At 42.6% G+C, this 19,857-nt stretch overlaps 1 protein-coding gene across 8 annotated transcripts in view; it reads left to right on the plus strand.

Moving 5' to 3' along the window:
- Positions 1 to 19,857, plus strand: part of TRIM2 (tripartite motif containing 2) — a 127,843-nt gene that overhangs the window by 82,071 nt on the left and 25,915 nt on the right. For all 8 annotated transcript variants that reach the window (XM_027513472.1, XM_027513473.1, XM_027513478.1 and 5 more), the window contains 3 exons: positions 5,402 to 5,553; positions 6,721 to 6,901; positions 7,980 to 8,703. In XM_027513472.1, the coding sequence (XP_027369273.1) occupies positions 5,402 to 5,553; positions 6,721 to 6,901; positions 7,980 to 8,703 (1,057 nt within the window). The remainder of the gene's footprint in view (positions 1 to 5,401; positions 5,554 to 6,720; positions 6,902 to 7,979; positions 8,704 to 19,857) is intronic.

Below are 19,857 nucleotides of genomic sequence, written 5' to 3' on the forward strand. Positions count from 1 at the left end.
AAAAGTCTTTACTGAATTTATTATAATACTGTGTTTTATGTTTTGTCTTTTTGGCCAAGAGGCATGTGGAATCTTAAATCCCTGACCTGTACCCTCTGCATTGGGAGAGTTGACCGTTGTACTGCCAGTGAAGTCCCTGTTTTCATCACTTTTTATTTTGGCTGCACTGGGTCTTTGTTGTGGCGAGCAGGGGCTCCTCTTCATTGTGGTGTGTGGGCTTCTCATTGCGGTGGGTTCTCTTGTGGAGCAGTAACTGCAGCGTGTGGGCTCAGCTGACCCACAGCACGTGGGATCAAACCCACAGCCCAGGGATCAAACCCACATCTGCATTGGCAGCTGGATTCTTTACCACTGAACCGCCACTGAAGTCCTTCTTAGTATATTAAAAAGGTTGTGTAAACATCACTACTATCTAATTCCAGACGTTTTTCATTATATCCTCCAAAGAAACTGTGTACCTGTTAAGCAGTCATTCTTCATCCCCTCCCCCCACCCCAACCCTTGGCACCTGTCACCTGCTTTCTGTCTCTAAGGATCTATTATGGACATTTGATATAAATGCAGTCCTGCAATATGTGGCCTTTTGAGTCCCGCTTCTGTCATTTAGCATAAGGTTTTCAAGGTTCATCTATATTGTAGTGAATATTAGAACATCATTCGTTTCTTTATGGCTAAATAATTTACCACAATTCATTTATCCGTTCATGAGTTGATGGATATTTGGGTTGTTTCCACTTTCCACTTTGAGCTGTTATGAATAAAGCTGCTGTAAACATTCACGTATGGGTTGCTGGGTCATATGGTAGAGTTGAACAACAGCAAAGCATGAGAGTTCTGATTTTCCATATTCTTACCAACACTTGTTATTATCTGATTTTTTGAGTCTAGCCCTCCTAGGTGCTGTGATGTCTCATTGTGGTTTTGATTTGCAATTTTTTAGTGACTAATGATGTTGAAAGTATTCTCCTGTGAAAATTGGCCTTTCATTTAGCCTCTTTGAAGAAAAGTCTATTTAATTCCTTTGACAATTTTTGAATTGGGTTCTTGAGTTACAGGGTTTTTTTAATATGTTCTGGATACTGCATCCTTATCAGATGTATAACTAAGAAATATTTTCCCCGTTCCTTTTATGTTTCTGTTACTGCCCTTTGATACACAAATTTTTAATTTGATGAAGTCCAACTTATCTTTTTTATTTTGGCTTGTGCTTTTGTTTCATATCCAGGAATCTGTTGCCAAGTCCAAGGTCATGAAGATTTAACCCCATGGGTTTTTTCCCAGGATTTTTATAGTTTTAGTCCTTACATTTAGGTTGTTAATCTATTTTGAGTTAATTTTTATATATGCAGTGAAGTAAGGTTTCAGCTTCATTCTTTTACATGTAGATACCCAGTGGCTTTGACATTATTTCTTGAAAAAACTGTTTCCCTCATTGAGTGGTCTTGGCATCCTTGTCAAGAATCAATTGACCATAAATGTATTGTTTTACTTGTGAACTCTCAAATCGATTCCATTGATCTATATGCCTGTTTTTATGCTGGTAACACACAATTTTAATTACGTTAGCTTCATAGTTTCAAAATTTAGAAATATGAGCCTTCCAATTTTGCTCTTCAAACTCTTTTTTAAGATTGTTTTGGCTATTCAGGGTCCCAGTGCAGTTCTCTGTTAGTTTAGGAACAGCTTGTTCACTTTTGTGAAAAAAGAAGTTAGAATTTTGATAGCTGTTTCATTGAATTTGTAGATCAGTTTGGGGAATACTGCGCTCTTAACAATATTAAGTCTTCCAAGGCATAAGCATAAGTTATCTTTCCATTTATTTCCATTATTCTTTAATTTTTTCCAACAATATTCTGTAGTTCTCAGTGTATTAGTCTTAACATTTTCTTAGGTAAATTTATTCTTTAAATATTTTATATTCTTTTGGATGCTATTATAATGGAATTTTCTTAAATTCATTTTTTGATTTTTCATTGTTAGTGGATAGAAATACAACTGTTTTTTGTTTGTTTGATCTTGTATCCTAAAACTTTACTGAATAAATTTGTTAGATCTAATATTGTATGTATGTGTGTGCATGTGTGTATTCTTGGGGATTTTCCATATATAAGTCATCTCTGAAAAGAGGAATTTTTACTTCTTTTCCAATTGGATGCATTTTATTTATTTTTCTTGCCTATATGCTCCGGTTAAAATTTCCAGTACATTGTTATAGAAGTGACAGAAATGAGAAAAAAAAGAAGTGGCAAATGTGGACATCCTTTTCTTATTTCTGATCTTAGGGAATTACCATTAAAGAAGCTGTGGGTTTTTGTAAATTGCTGTTTGCAAGTTGAGGAATTTTCCTTCTAATTTGATAAGTGTGTTTTTTTTTTATCATGAAAGGATGTTGGTATTGTCAATACTTTTTTTTTGCATTTGCTAATATAATCATATGGGTTTTCTTCCCTTCATCCTATTACCATGGTGTATTACATATATTGATTACTGTATGTGGATCACCCTTGCATTTCTGAAATAAATTCTACTTGGTCATGTGTTTAGTCCTTTTAATATGCAGCTGGATTAAGTTTACTAGTATTTTGTAAAGGATTTTTACACCTATATTCATAGGCAATATTAGTCTATAATTTTCTTTTTCCATGATGTTTTTGGCTTTGATGTCAGTATATTACCGGCCTATTAGAATGAATGAATGTTCCCTTTGAAGACTTTGAGGATTGGTGTTAATTATTCTTAAATGTCTGGTAGAAATCACCAGTGAAGCCATCTTGGCCTGGACTTTTCTTTGTTGGAGGTTTTTTGAATATTGATTCGTCTCTTTACTTACTATAGGTCTATTCACATGTTCTGTTTCTTCTTGGAGTTAGTTTTAGTAGATTCTGTGTTTCTAGGAATTTATCTATTTTATCTAGGTTATTTAATCTGTTGACCTACATACAGCAGTCCATAGTATTATGTCAATTTTGTTGATCTTTACAAAGAACCAACTTTTGGTTTCATTGATTTTGCGATTTGTTTTCTATTCTCCACTCTGATCTTTGTTTCCTTTCTTCTGCTTGCTTTGGGTTTAGTTCTTCTTTTTCTAGTTCCTTCAGGTGGAAGCTTAGGTTTATTGATTTGAGATCTTCTTTTTCATTGTAGACATTTACCGCTATAAAATTTGCTCTGAGTACTGTCTCTCAAATTTTGGCATGTTGTTATTTTTAAATAAAAAAATCTCAAGCTATTTTTTAATTTCCTTTGTAATTTTTCTTTGACTCATTATTTAAGTGTATGTTATTTAATTTCCACGTATTTGTTAATTTTCCAGATTTCCTTCTGTTACTGATTTCTAATTTCATTCCATTATAGCCAGAGAAGATACTTTATATGATTTCAATCATTTTAAATTTATTGAGACTTTTGTATATGGTTTATTGTGGAAAATGTTCCATGTGTACATGGCAAAAATGCATTGTTATTGAACAGAATGTTCTATATGTAGATGTTAGATCAAGTTGGCTTATAATGTTTTTCAAATTCTCTATTTCTTTACTGATCTTCCATCTAATAGTTCTATCATTACTGAAAGTTCAATATTGAAATCTTCAGCCATTATTATTGAACTGTCCGTTTCCCCCTTCAGTTCTATCAGTTTTGTTTTGTTAATAATTGTCATCTCTTCTTGACAGATTGACCATTTTGTCATTATTAACTGAAGTATAGTTGATGGTCCTTTTCTGTCTGTTATACCCCTGGAGAAGGAAATGGCAACCCAGTCCAGTACTCTTGCCTAGAAAATCCCATGGACGGAGGAGCCTGGTGTCCATGGGGTCGCAAAGAGTCGGACATGACTGAGCAACTTCACTTTCTTTCTTTTCTTTCTTTCTTCCTGTCTGTTATAACAACTTTTGTCTTACAGTCCATTTTGTCTAATATTAGAATAGCCGCTCCAGCTCTCTTTTGGTTACTATTTTCATGGAATATCTTTTTCCATCTTTTTACCTTCAACCGAAAGTGAATCTCTTATAAACAGCATACAGTTCACACATTCAGCAGTATTATTATAGCTACTACGTATAAGGAATTACCTAGGCTCTGAGTTGTTTCAGTGCTCAGTAACTTAAAATCTTATAAATATTTCATAAAAGGGATATGAATAAAATTGCTTTAGTGCGTGCATTCACTTTATGAAAAAATCAATCAATCTGTGTTAGGATTTATGCCATTTTTTTTTATATGTGTTATACTTCAAGAAAAAAATCCCCCCCTTCAAAGTGCTTTGGGAATTCAATATTGGAAAAAGTTATTTCCAGCTTGAGAGAATAAGGGGAATGCTTTCACAAAGAAACTTTTGGGCTTTATGTTATATTATTACCAAAAGTTCATCTTTAATGAGGATAAAGTGGTTTTATTTTCAAGTAAGCAAATGATACCATCATCATTATCATCGCTGCTACTGCTTAGGAACTTACTGTTTGTCAGTGCCAGGCATCGTCTGAGTTCTTTGTGCAAATTACTCCCTGAACCCTCATAGCAGCCCTGTGAAATAGGTTAGTAGGTTGCACAATTGTCTCCATTTGACAGAGAGAAAATTGAGACACGGTGAGGTCATGGGAAGTGATGGAGCCAGAAAGTGTTCTGTCCCGCTCATCTCTTACCCAAACAGCAGCAGTTCTCAAGGTGCCATCCAGGAACTCTCATGGGTCCCCAGACCACTTCAGGGGATCCACAAGATCACAACTGTATGATAATACTAAGCATTGTTTACCTTTTTCACTCCCAATCTCTCAAGAGTATACAGTGGTATTTTCCAGAGGTTGTATGGCATGTGCTTTCAGGACAGACTGAACACAAACAGATACGAGAATCCAGCTGTCTTTTGTGAAGCCAGACCCTGAAGAGATTTTCAAATATGGAAAGCACTGCCATTCTTCTCACAGGATTTTCTGTTTTGCAAAATATACTTTTCATAAATCATATTATTTATATTCACATTTAATGGGGCTTAGTTTTGCTTTTGATGAATTAATATCTGGAATGTTTCTCAGTTTCCACTTTTAATATAAGCAGCTGTAGATATAACTCACATAAACAAAAAGCATTTCGAGCTCTCAGTCATTTATAAAGAGTGCAAAGGAGTCCTGAGACTCAAATATCTGAGAACCACAGCATTGCGCTGTTCTGCCTTGGGGCAGTGGCCAAGTACAGCTGAGTTTGTGCCTGTAGCAGCTGCTCTGGAATCCCATCCACCTCTGTTTGAGACCTGGCACACAAAAGTTTATCTTTCCTTTTCTCCTGTGATGCTGGATCCTGGAGAGGCTGTGGGAATTACTGCGCACATGCTGGGGAAGACCCAGCGCCTGGTCAGCGCTCAGTCTGTGGCGGAGAACGGGAACCGCTCTTGTGTCGCCCGCAGGTGATGGACTTCTACTGCCAGTCCTGTGAGACCGCCATGTGTCGGGAGTGCACAGAGGGGGAGCACGCAGAGCACCCCACCGTCCCCCTCAAGGACGTGGTGGAGCAGCACAAGGCTTCGCTCCAGGTGCAGCTGGACGCCGCCAACAGAAGGTGTGCACACCCCCTCTGCGCGCACGGCCGGCCGCCTGCGGCCTCCGGGTTTCATGTCCCAGTGGGATAGAAGGTTCATGTCACCTAAGTAAATTCTCCTTTGAACACAGCTCTGTGGTCATAAACTAGTGAGCGATAAGGGTGATCCCCTGCCCTTTGGTAAAATTCCAGTCCCCTTGTTATAAGTAAAGCACCTTTGTATGATTAAATGAACAAAATATACTCGAGGAAAATGCTCTCAGATCTCTGAAATTTGTGCCTGAAACCAGGCTTTCTGAAGAGCCTTTCTTAGCTACTGTTCTTGACTCACTTACAGGCCATTATGCCAACTGTGACTGGCTCCTCTCTGCTTGAGCCCAGCAAAAAGGTCTTCAGCAGCGATTGCTCAGTTTTCCTTCTGCTTCCTTGCCTCCAGGCTCTTTATTTGGCAAGGGTAGCTGTGTGATATGAGAAAGATCAAAGGGAGGAAATAAACAGCCAGCTGAAAATAAATCTTTACCAATAGTTGAAGTGAGAAAAGTGTGGCTGTTCTGTACTAATTGAAAGAATTTGGAAACTTGCAAGAAGTTCACAGGAAACTCTGAGTTTGGGTCAGTTTTTCATGTGATTGGGGAAGAAGATATAGCTGTCTATTTAGAACAGTGGTCCTTGGGCATGGGCCATGATATCCCCTAGGGGACACTGGCAATGTCTGGAGACAATTTGGTGTCACAACTGTGTGTGAGGGAGGAGCAGAGGAAAGGATGCTGTTAAACATCCTGTAATACATAATAATCTTTTCCATTTTGCTGTACCATAGGATTTTGAATATAGCTGTCTGTGCTATACAGTGGGACCTTGGGCTTGTCCACTGTAGAGTATGCCTGATTTAGAGTGGGAGAAAAAGCCGAGGGGTTCTGAGAGCTTTGAGGTTTTGTACCATCAATTATTATAAATAAATGACTGAGGTAGATTGAAATAAGACATGGATCTTCAAAATCTCTTTTCTCAAAGGCAGTGATTATGGCATGTCTTATGATTCTGTTCTTCAGTTTTTACTTTTTAAAGATGATGAAAGGCATAGAAAATGTTTCTTGACAAAATATAGTGTTTGGATAGTTTTGTTTTTGTTTTACTATTTCCCTGTGGATGTTACTAGAATAACAAACTCTGACAACTGTCCTCCAGGCTCCCAGAAATAGATTCAGCTCTTCAGTTCATCTCGGAAATCATCCATCAGTTAACCAACCAGAAGGCCAGTATTGTGGACGACATCCATTCTACCTTTGATGAACTCCAGAAGACTTTAAACGTGCGCAAGAGTGTGCTGCTCATGGAGCTGGAAGTCAACTATGGCCTCAAACACAAAGTAAGACTCCAGCCATTCTTAGGACATCCCATAGGAGGCTTGGTCCTGGGCCTCCCTGACGCCAGCTTACTGTTCCACCAGCAGCAAGGGGACTCAAATGGGTTCTTAAGTGTCCCTGTTGTTGGTAAAGAGTAGCTTTTACTTGGAGAGGGCAATGGCGCCCCACTCCAGTACTCTTGCCTGGAAAATCCCACGGACAGAGGAGCCTGGTGGGCCGCAGTCCATGGGGTTGCTAAGAGTTGGACACAACTGAGCGACTTCACTTTCCCTTTTCACTTTCATGCACTGGAGAAGGAAATGGCAACCCACTTCAGTGTTCTTGCCTGGAGAATCCCAGGGACGGGGGAGCCTGGTGGGCTGCAGTCTGTGGGGTCGCACAGAGTTGGACACGACTGAAGCGACTTAGCAGCAGCAGCAGCAGCAGCAGCAGCAGCTTTTACTTAACAGCATATTTTTTCCTGTTTCCAGCTATGTTTTCCTTCTTGTTTTCACCAAAACTATGATTCTGTGGCCTTAAGTACCACTTTATAACTTGACTACATAAAAGACAAGGTTGAATATAAAGTAATACTTTCAGGATTTAGGGTTAAACTGGATTGTTTTCCTTCCTTAATTATAATGTCTAATAGGCTCTTGATGACTCTCTCACCCACACCAACCTGTTAGTCAACTTCAGAGTGAACCCTGACTGCAGCCTCTGTTTAACTCTGCACGTCCCATCACAAAACCAGGGATAAAAGCTTCTGATATTCAGATGTGGCGCTTTCATTTGTCTGGTTTCTGTTCCTTGAGCTGATGACAGGAGAACTTTGAACATTAGGGAAAGAGACTGAGTAATGAATACTTCAGATGTCAGGCATAGCACTCTGTCGCCACGCTCTGGGTGACGTTTCAGCTCACCCCAGACACATGATCCCAGAAATATGTGTGTGGGAGAGATGAGGCGAGGAGGACAGGAAAGAGAAGGGGCTGGGAAGGCAATTTAGGATTTAGCATTACAGCCGGGTTCACTGGGTTAAACGGAACCTCGCCCCGGGGCACTCCGTGGGCGGCGCTCAGCTGCTCGCTTTCCCCACAGGTCCTCCAGTCACAGCTGGACACCCTGCTCGAGGGGCAGGAGAGCATCAAGAGCTGCAGCAACTTCACGGCACAGGCCCTGAACCACGGCACGGAGACGGAGGTGCTGCTGGTGAAGAAGCAAATGAGCGAGAAGCTCAATGAACTGGCGGACCAAGATTTCCCGCTGCACCCGCGAGAAAACGACCAACTGGACTTCATCGTGGAGACCGAGGGGCTCAAGAAGTCCATCCACAACCTCGGGACGATTCTGACCACCAATGCCGTCGCCTCCGAGACGGTGGCGACGGGCGAGGGGCTGCGGCAGACCATCATCGGGCAGCCCATGTCTGTTACCATAACAACCAAGGACAAAGACGGCGAGCTGTGCAAAACGGGCAACGCCTACCTCACGGCGGAGCTGAGCACGCCCGACGGCAGCGTGGCCGATGGGGAGATCCTGGACAACAAGAACGGCACGTACGAGTTCCTGTACACCGTGCAGAAGGAGGGCGACTTCACGCTGTCGCTGCGGCTCTACGACCAGCACATCCGCGGCAGCCCGTTCAAGCTGAAGGTGATCCGCTCGGCGGATGTGTCCCCCACCACCGAGGGCGTGAAGCGGCGAGTGAAGTCCCCTGGCAGCGGCCATGTGAAGCAGAAGGCTGTCAAGAGGCCCGCCAGCATGTACAGCACCGGGAAGCGAAAAGAGAACCCCATCGAAGACGACCTGATCTTCCGAGTGGGTAAGGGGCGGGCGGCGATGCGGCCGCATGCGGGATTTTGCTTGGCTCAAGGCGGGACTGGGGAAGTGTCGACTTGCAACTTGGCAGGTCGCAGCTCGGGCTGATGGTGTGGGAGATAAACTGGTGTATTTTATTAGGTGAGCTCATGCAGGCTTCTTCTCCGGAGGATGTTTGTGTCCTTCTCTTCCTTCTCCTGCTCCCTCTTCCCTCCTCCTTCCCTTCTCTCTCTTCCTCCCTCCCCTCCCTCTTTCTTCCCCTCCTTCTCCTCCCCTTCACCACGCCAGCGCTCCTATTTATTATGGAAAATCAGAAGCTGAAAATAAGCAAAAAGAGAGTTAGAAAAATACAGCACTCATAATCTGGACTTTTTTTTTGGTAGCAGTTTTTTTTTTTTTTTCCTTAGCTTTTTATTTCATGTTTGAATGTAGGTGATTAACAATGTTAGTTTCGGGTGTACAGAAAAGTGATTCAGTTACATATATACATGTATCTATCTATTCTTTTCAGATTCTTTTGTTACATAATACTGAACACAGTTCCCTTTGCTATACTGTAGGTCCTTTTTGGTTATCCATTTTAAATATAACAGTGTGTACATAATCTTCACATTTTAAAGGAAATGTTGGCAATCTTTCCCCCACCATGGGAATAATGTCTTTAGAGTTCTTCTGCCTAATCCAAAGGCAGAGACATGCTTCTATCAGATAACTTCATGGTTTCTCTGGAATGTGCCAGCGCAGGAGGTAACTGTGGGCAGAGGGTCTGATGCTTGTCACTGCTTCCACATTGTAAGACCTGGGGACAAGGGGCATGGTGCATTGCAAGCTGTGGTTATGTCCATTTGCGTGTAGCTGGAGAGCAGCCTCAAGAGGAGAGGGTGGGTGGAAACCTGGAGAATAGAATGGGGTTGGGATGGAAGCAAGAAGGCTTAGGATGAGCCAAGAGATTTGGGAATGCAAATTGTCCTTCCCTTGTCAGCTTTATTGCCTCCAATTTTTTTTTACGCTGTTTATTTTCTAAACAAACTAAATGTAAACAACCACTACTTTACTAATTCTTTTATTATATATTAAAATTTTCTTTTTTATTTTGTGGCATGCCACGTGGCATGTGAGATCTAGTTAGCTGACCAGGTATCGAACCCAGGCCCCCTGCATTGATAGCATGGAGTCTTAAGCATTGGACAGCCAGGGAAGTCCTCACAACTTGATAATTCTTAAGAAAAAAAAAGTCTGTACATTAGCTACTGTATCCAAAAGTGGCTCCCACTTGCTTCTCTTTCTGCCTCTTTGGTCCTCCACTGCAATATCTCTAAAAAGGTCTTTAAGCTATGGCCACTGACACAGGCAGAAAAACAGTTCTGTGGTTCAGACAGATTGGGGAAAGTTTAGCTTAAGTGAGGGAAACAGATTTTTTTTTTTGGCCGAAGTACCTTCAGAATCTGCTGACGTGCACTGCAAGTCTCACAGGCAGTGGAGGGATAATAGGCAGCACTTCCAAGCTCTTCTGACCATAGCACTTCTCCTGTGGACATCTTGGGAAAATAAGGCTCCTTGGAACATTCTTGGGCAAGAGCTGCTCCACTTATTATTCATTCCTCTTTATTATTTAATACTCTATATTGTTTACTATTCTTTAGGATAAGTCTTGGTAAAGACTGTGACATAGCAAGCAGGCTGCCTTCTCAGCGTGTGGAGACCCTGGTCCATTCACGGCCATTTGTGCGGTTGGGTGCAGAGGCTGTTGAGACACCTGCCAAAGCAGAGGGGGTGGGCTGGGTGGCATAGGATTGGAGCTACCCAGGCCTGCCACTCCGGTTCTGCCACTTGCTTCAACTTTGGGCAGGTCTCCCAGCTTCCCTGGGCTTCAGTTTCCATGTCCATAAAAAGAAAAGATAAAAATATCTGCTTCTCAGAACTGTTCAAAGTTCCAAGCTTAATGCCTGGCATATTGGAAGAGCTAAATCATCCACAGCCATTGTTTTTGCATGAGCTGTTATTAAGGCTGTTAGATGTTCCCTGCTGCCTTTTCTTCTAAAACAATTGACCTTTCTGCTCCCCGTTGATCTGCATCAAGAGCAAACTCAGTCTTGCATTTGGAATCTCCCCTCCCCCAGCCGAGTTCCTGGGTCCGCTTCCCAGGCAGTGTGCCGAGTGGCGAGAGGGCCGGATCTGGGCCTGATTCTGATTCTCCCTTCTTAACCCAGTTTCCTCCGGTAACGTACAGGGAATGAAATCTTACCTAATTCTTAAGGTTGCCGTGGGGGTGAAACAAGCAGGAATTCTTAGGGCTGGCATTTGCCTATGTGCAGTAACTGCTGAGTTAAAGATGGCCGTCCTTTTACTATTTTCAGTCGTCACCATTCCACCTATGAGTGTCACCCGAGGAAAGAGACATGTCTCTTAGGGGTTTTTCCCCCGGTTATATTGTGAATGCCCAGCCCCGCCCCAGGGGAAGGGGATCCCCTCTTCTCCCCTCCTACCCATTGAGACACTCACCCTTGGAGATTCACTGGCGCTGGGGGGAAGGTGTTTAAATGTTTAGACATTTGTGAGGCACTTAGCACAGTCCCTGCATATAGCACTAAGTCCACTAAGTTTGTTAATGAAGTAAAGGTGATGTCTAAGTTTGCTAGGGCCGCCATAACAATACCACAGACTGTGTGGCAAACCGGAGGAGACTGATTTTCTCCCAGTTCTGGAGGCTAAAAGCCCAGGCTCAAGGAGGCGTCGGACTCGGTTTCCCCGAAGGCCTCTCCGCCTGCTCGCTGCTTTGCCCTCTGAAGGTTCCCCCTGTGCTCACACACTCCTGGTGTTTCTCCCTCTTCTCATAAGGACACCAGTCATCCTGGATTAGGGCCTTGCTTTAAGTTAATCACCTCTAAAGATCTTAACTCCAAAAGCAGTTCCATTCTGAGGTACTGGAGGTTGAGACTGGACTTCAGCATATGAATTTTGTGGAGATACAGTTCAGCTTATAACAGATACGTAAGGGCAGATACATGACAGATATGCTGTGTATATACCTGAACACCTGTGTGTATTTGTGAAGGTGAACTGTTACTTTCTGGATAGTACAAGAGGTCTTCCAGGGTAGTTTTGACTTACATTTTCCCCTCTTGTCCCTCGTCACCCAGCCCCTAGTTAAATGGGACTCTGCTGTTTGAGCTTCTGCTGTGTGCCTGACAAATGGCTGGGCAGCGATGTAGAGAGAGGGATCAGAGCCTGACCTAGGGGAGGCCACAGTCTAGAAGGGGACAGACATGACGGATGTGGTGCCTTCAGAAGGAGCACCTTCAGAGGTAGGCGGGATGGGGAGGCTGACAGATAGCAGGGAGTTAAGGAAGGTTCTAGAGATGACACCTAAACCTAAGCCGGCTTTGAAGGACAAAGAGTCTGCCAGTTAGGAGGAGGAAAGGGGAGATTTAGGTGAAGGGGAAGAAGATCAGACACTGAGTAGTTCGAAGAACCAAAATGATTCCATTATCTGAAGCATGAAATAAAGTGAAGAGAGCAAAGTTCTGTTTCCTTGCTAAGCAGAAACTTTGATCTGTATACCTGTGTTTCCCATAAACCACTTGAGTTCCTTGGGGTGCTTGGCAAAAATGAGAATTGCTGGATTCCAAGTTGCATTTACAGAATCAGAATCTCTGGGGAAGGGACCAGGAACCTGCATGCCTCCAGCTCCACAACCCGTCTACGCACTGAGGTTTGAGAACCGTCACGGTGTGGATGAAGGGGAGGGTGCTGAACAGTATGGTGTGATGTGGTGACTTACTGAGATACTGATTTCCAGAGAGCCTAGGGATCTACTGGCAGTGTTCCCCCGGAGGCAGGGGCCTGCTTCCTGTTGCAGCAGTCACGTGAGCTGTTACAAGTGCTAGGATTGAGTGATGCAGCGAGTGGAGAGGAAATGCAGATTCCTAACATCCTTAGGCGGAGAAGGCAATGGCACCCCACTCCAGTACTCTTGCCTGGAAAATCCCATGGATGGAGGAGCCTGGTAGGCTGCAGGCCATAGGGTCACAAAGAGTTGGACACGACTGAACGACTTCACTTTCACTTTTCACTTTCATGCGTTGGAGAAGGAAATGGCAACCCACTCCAGTGTTCTTGCCTGGAGAATCCCAGGGAGGGGGAGCCTGGTGGGCTGCCATCTCTGGGGTCGCAAAGAGTCGGACACGACTGAAGCGACTTAGCAGCAGCAACATCCTTAGGAGGGAGCAGGCAGGAGTTTAGGACCCAGCTGAGCTTCCGGCCGTTTGACTCCAGTGATGCAGGAATGCGGGCTTGAAGAGTGAGTGGTCAAGGCTGTGGGCTGGGGGCTGGATGGCCCCGGTTCCAGCCCCAGCAGCGCCACTTTCACAGCCACACAACCAGGGAAGTTCCTTCATCTCCAGTGGCCTCTCCCCTACCCTCCTGCCTCTGGTAACCACAAGTCTGATCTCTCTTTGTGAGTTCTGTTTTGTTTTCATTTTATTTATTTACTATTTTTGGCTGCACTGGGTCTTCATTGCTGCTCAAGGGGTTTCTCTAGTCGTGACAAGCAGACACCACTCCCTAGGTGTGGTGCACAAGCTTGTCATTGCTGTGGTTTCTCTTGTTGCAGAGCACAGGCTCTAGGGACGTGGGCTCAGGAGTTGCCACACTCAGGCCCCAGAGCGTGGGCTCAGGAGCTGTGGCTCCCAGCCTTAGTGGCCCTGCAGCATGTGGGATCTTCCCAGACTGGGGATCGAACCTCTGTCCCTGTATTGGCAGGAGGATTCTTACCCACTGTACCACCAGGGAAGTCCTGTTTTATTTTGCTTTAGATTTCACATGTAAGTGAGATCATACAGTACTTGTCTTTGTCTCACTGACTTCAGTTAGCATAATGCATTCAAGATCCGCCCATACTGTTGCAAATGGTAGGATTTTCTCTCTTTTATGTCTGAATAGTAGTCACACTATTGAACCAGACATGGAACATACCCAGAAGTGGAAAAGTTGGATCATACGGTAGTTCTATTTTTACTTTTCAAAGATCCTTTATCCAGTTTTTCCATAGTGGCTTTACCAGTTTACCAAGAGGGCACGAGGACCAGCAGTCCACATCCACGCATCGTTTGTTTAATTTGGGCCGGCTCTTCATTGCAGCGTGAGGGATCTTTAACTGAGCATGCCACCATGCTTTGTCTCTTGTCTTTTGATGGTGACCATTTTAACAGGCATGAGGGGCGTCTTATTGTGGTTTTGCTTTGCATTTCCCTGATCGCTGTGATCCTGAGCTTCTTTTCATGTGACCTTTGTGACTGTGCTTTGGAAAAATATCTATTCAGGTCTTTCCCCCAGTTTTTAATTGGGTTATTTGGGTTTTTGCTGTTGAATTGTGTAAGTTCTTTCTATATTTTGGATATTAACCCCTTATTAGATACATAGTTTGAAATATTTCTTCCCATTCCGTTTTTTGTTTTTTCACATTGCTGATGGTTTCTTTTGCTCGCTAACAAAAACTTTTTAGTTTGATATGGTCCTGCTTGTTTATTTTTGCATTCTTTGCTTATGCCTTAGGTATCCTATCCAAAAAATCTTCACCAAGGCTCATGTCAGGGAGCTTTATTCCTGTGTTTTCTTCTAGGAAGAAATAAGACCTGATTTCAGGACTTATATTTAAATCTTTAATCCCTTTCTAGTTAACTTTTGTCTATGATGGAAGACACAGGTCCAGTTTCATTCTTTTATGTGAGTATTCAGTTATCCTGGCACTATTTGTTGAACCAATGTCTTTTCTTGGCTCCTTTGTCAAAATATTAGTTGACTGTGTATATTTGGGCATTTTTTCGGGGCTCAATCCTGTTCTGGTCTATTGGTTTTTAATGCCAGTACCATACTATTTTGATTTCAATAGCTTTATATTATAGCTTGAAATCAGGGGATGTGAGGCCTCCTGTTTTGTACCCCTTCCTCAGAATTTCTTTGACTATCCAGGGTCTTTTGTGGTTCCATATAAATTTTAGGAGTGTTTTTTCAACATCTGTAAAAAATACCATTGGACTCTTGATAGAGATTGCATTGAATCTATAGATGTTGTTTGGTAGTATTGACATTTTAATAATATTAATTCTTCCAATCCATGAATATGGAATATCTTTCCACTTTGTGTCTTTTTCAATTTCTTTCATTAATATCTTGTAGATTTCAGATAAGAAATCTTTCAGCTCCTTAGTTAAATTTATTTTTAAGTACTTTATTGTTTTTGATGCTATTATCAGTGGAATCAAGTTCTTTGTTTCTTTTTCAGAAAATTCATTGTTAGTGTATGGAAATGCTACTGAATTTTGTATGTTAATTTTGTATCTGCAGCTTTACTGAATTCATTGATACCAGCCATGAAAGGAGCTCTTACACTGTAGAAAGGGCTAGTGGTAGAAATCAGAGCTCCTCCCCAGCCCTACAGCTCTTGACCCTCATGAACCAAATTACCAGGACAACATATAATCATCCTTAGCTTTGAAGGAATGGAGGCTCGGGAGAGCCCGAGTAGGAACCAAGCCACCTGTGACTCTGAGGCCTTTGCCTTTTTAATTGCACAGTAATTCCTCTTCATCTGAAATGTCCTTCAACTTCCGCAGTTTTCCAAAGTTGAGATACTTGACACCTCCCACACGTGAAAATGTAACATATGCCCACAGTGAGTGAATTATATTCTTACTCTTCCTGATGTTCAAGCTGGTTTTAGAAAAGGCAGAGGAACCAGAGATCATATTGCCAACATCTGCTGGATCATGGAAAAAGCAAGAGAGTTCCAAAAAAACATCTATTTCTGCTTTATTGACTAGGCCAAAGCCTTTGACTGTGTGGATCACGATAAACTGTGGAAAATTCTGAAAGAGATGGGAATACCAGACCACCTGATCTGCCTCTTGAGAAATGTGTATGCAGGTCAGGAAGCAACAGTTAGAACTGGACATGGAACAACAGACTGGTTCCAAATAGGAAAAGGAGTACATCAAGGCTGCATATTGTCACCCTGCTTATTTAACATATGCAGAGTACATCAGGAGAAATGCTTGGCTGGAAGAAGCACAAGCTGGAATCAAGATTGCCAGGAGAAATATCAATAACCTCAGATATGCAGATGACACCATCCTTATGGCAGAAAGTGAAGAGGAATTAAAAAGCCTCTTGATGAAAGTGAAAGAGGAGAGTGAAAAAGTTGGCTTAAAGCTCAACATTCAGAAAACGAAGATCATGGCATCTGGTCCCATCATGGGAAATAGATAGGGAAATAGTGGAAAGTGTCAGACTTTATTTTTTGAGGCTCCAAAATGACTGCAGATGGTGACTGCAGCCATGAAATTAAAAGACGCTTACTCCTTGGAAGGAAAGTTATGACCAACCCTAGATAGCATATTCAAAAGCAGAGACGTTACTTTGCCAGCAAAGGTCCATCTAGTCAAGGCTATGGTTTTTCCTGTGGTCATATATGGATGTGAGAGTTGGACTGTGAAGAAAGCTGAGTGCCGAAGAATTGATGCTTTTGAACTGTGGTGTTGGAGAAGACTCTTGAGAGTTCCTTGGACTGCAAGGAACCAGTCCATTCTGAAGGAGATCAGCCCTGGGATTTCTTTGGAAGGAATGATGCTAAAGCTGAAACTCCAGTACTTTGGCCACCTCATGCGAAGGGTTGACTCATTGGAAAAGACTCTGATGCTGGGAGGGATTGGGGGCAGGAGGAGAAGGGGACGATAGAGGATGAGATGGCTGGATGGCATCACTGACTCGATGGACGTGAGTCTGAGTGAACTCCAGGAGTCGGTGATGTACAGGGAGGCCTGGCGTGCTGCGATTCATGGGGTCGCAAAGAGTCGGACACGGCTGAGCGATTGAACTAAAGTGAACTAAACTGAATGCTAAATTGCAAAATAAACCTGAAGGAGTACAGGGGAGTGGCTTAGCGCATCTGTTGATAAAGCCTTAAAACATCAAGAGATTGTTTTTCCCTGCACTGTCAGAGTTTGCTGACTAAAAGCCATGAGGTGGTTTTGTGAGCTATTTAAGAAAAGCATTGAACAAAGGGGAAGCTGAAGAGGTGGGAGGGAATGAAAGAATTACAGATGAATTGTTTCAAATTATGCAATTCATCCAACCATACCTTAATGAGTCCTTGGGAAGTGGTGAATGAACCATTCATTTGTTCTCTAGATCAATGTGCTTTCTTGTGAGAGCAGATGGCTGTATAAAATCACTTAGCATGAGTTCAGAGGCTTTACAGGAAGATATGATAATTTATACCCCTCTTCCCTGCCTCATTTCTGCAAGGCATCATCTTCCCTCTCTAAAATCCCTGAGGAAGGAGAGTGTGCTAATTTGGCATCTGAGGTTTTTATAGGAACCCTGACCTACTCCTTGAGAAACTCATTCTTGGGAACGTCTCTTGCATTTCACATGTGGAAAGATGCCACTGCTGTTTACCAAGTACCAGGCACTGCGCTGTATTGTAAGCTGCTCCAGAGAACAGGACAGATGTTGCAGCTTCCCCTGGGGAGCTCATGGTTTAGTGAGGGAGACAGTGAACCAGTTAAAACAGAATTTCCTCAAAGATTTTTATGGAGCAAGCATGGCTCATGTGAACCCAAAGAATAATTGTCCTCACTTCAGAAACCTGATACCCAATTAGAGAGAAGCAATGTATGTATTAAAAATATGTATTTTGTAAAGGGTTAGGAGAACCAGGTTTTATTCATTGCTCTGTCTCTTTGCTAACTCTGTGATATGTCTAGCTTCAATTCCTCATCTTTAAACTGGAATGATAATATTTATCCTGCTGATGACTCTTGGGGTTGTTACAGGGAGTGCATCAGAGAATGTATATGAAAGTGCTGTCAATATTACTGAACACTTCCTTTTCCCATGACGTAATGTGGGTTGTCGTTTACTCAGTCATTCATAATTCATTTAGAGACCCATTCATTCAGCAAATGTATGCTAAGCACCTATTTGGTTGAAGATCCTGTGTTAAACCCTGTGTCTGGCGGTTTCGTCCTTTAGCGTTATCCGACTCTTAAGTATCTAGGTTTATTTAGCGTTAATTTTCTTACTAGGTTGGAGTGGGAGTGGGAAGAAGTTTGCAGTTGTGATCACCTATTTCAGCCCAGGAACTTATTACCTTACTTCTGTAATCTTCCTAGAGGCATGGGCAGGAGCATGGATAAGAAGCTGATAAAAAGTCATTCTGTGCGTCATAGGCTAGTTTAAAATCTTATGGAATTGTTACCAAATATAATTATAATTAAACAAATATAATTATCTTATGGAATTGTTACCAAATTGTTTATAATTACTTTAAAAACTCACATTACTCATTTTACTAGCCCAAATGTAGCCATTAGACAGGGAAAGATTTTATGATGACTATATATGTTTTATACTTCACTTATATTTGTTATGAAAGAACTGGTTTTCCTTATTTATTTAGAATACTTTGTGGCGGGCTAGACATTTTTCTCTGGACTAAATACTATTTACTATATTGAAGAGGAACGCATCACTCCAAATTATTTCTAACTTCTGGAATTTCTGTTTCCTTTGGACCCAAGACACTTTTAAACACTTGGACTTTGGGCATTTCAGCATAATGATTCCGTGCGTATCGCTACTCACCATTAAGATTTTCCTCGTAAATATAGTCAACACGAGTTGTCCCTCAAGTATGTTGCTGGATTTCCTTTAATCCTCAGGAAATGGCAATGCCTGTTCCATCTAATTTTTTTAAAAATATATAAGCCATCTAACAGATGTGCCTCCAGCCCTGGGGTTTTATTGACATGCGGGGCAGCAGACTCAAGCTCTCTCGTTAACTTGAGACCGAGAGTGACAGCTGGGCCCGCACAGAAGCCTGGGCGTGGTGGGGGTGGGAGGACCTGCCCCAGCAGGGTGGGCCTCTGTACTGTAGATGCTTTCCTCTCAGAGCCTGTACGGAGCATCTCGCATCCATTTCAGAATGGCAGAGGCTTCTTTCCCCTTGTTCCAAACAATGTTGATACAGAGGCCAATTACACGTCTGACTGAATTTTAAAATTGTGGTCCCTCATACAGTTGTTTCCCATTTCTACCGACCCTCAAAAATGTGTATTTATTTCTGCAGAGCAAAAAAAGGTGTCCATATTTTTTTTGCTCAGATATTCCCTCCTTCTGCATCACCTCCGTTTTTTCAGAAGGACAATTAAATCTTTTTGACAGAGGAACTGCTGAACATCTATGGAAGCACACTAGTCTCTGTTTTTTCCTTCCTTTCAAACCTCAACTGCTGGTGGCTGCAGAGCCTTCTCTGAATAGAATAGGCTTTGTCTTAGCAGAATGGGGCTTCCCTTGTGGCTCAGCTGGTAAAGAATCTGCCTGCAGTGTGGAGGCCTGGGTTCAGTCCCTGGGTTGGGAAGATCCCCTGGAGAAGGGAAGGATACCCACTCCAGTATTCTGGCCTAGAGAATTCCATGGACAGTATAGTCCAGGAGGTTGCAAAGAGCCGGACAGTACTGAGAGACTCACACACATTGTTAGCAGCGTGGGCCAAAAGTTAAAGAAAAGAGGACAGCAGGCGGGTTTAAACAGCAAACCAGTGCTGTCTACTCTGTCCACGTGCTTCTTACTCCCGTCCTGTTCTCAGTATTTCTTTCCTCTGCCTGCATGCCCTCTGGGCCATGGGTAAACTTCCAGTTTTACAAAACAGCCTGGGTTTTCTTTACCGTCACCTCTTTTCCAGTCCACTGGTAGGACTCTTGTATTATGATTCTTTGTTTGGTCCTCAGTTCCCTATCTTGCTAATAACTTCCATGCTTTTGTTTATCAGCGTTCTTGATAAATTAACCTTTTATTCTCTGGAGACCCTGGCCTTGCCCCTACTGCCTTTTAAAAAGTACAAACTGAGCATTTTAGAAGAATTGTTGCTTTTAGTCCATCCTTTTGTTTTGCTGTACCTGTTAATCAGCTGTTATTCAGACTTCAATGCCCCAAAGCTAATACCAAGTTGTCACGTACCTCTTTTAAGGGCCTACCACCTCTTTTCCTGCCCCTCCCTCCAACACAAACAGATATCAACATACCATTTTTAAAGTATTAGCTGATCCCATGGACCTTCATATTCAAGGGATTTTGTGAAGATCAAGTATAAAGATCA

The sequence above is a fragment of the Bos indicus x Bos taurus genome, chromosome 17 (genome assembly GCF_003369695.1).
Source record: "Bos indicus x Bos taurus breed Angus x Brahman F1 hybrid chromosome 17, Bos_hybrid_MaternalHap_v2.0, whole genome shotgun sequence".
Classification (NCBI taxonomy): Eukaryota; Metazoa; Chordata; class Mammalia; order Artiodactyla; family Bovidae; genus Bos; species Bos indicus x Bos taurus.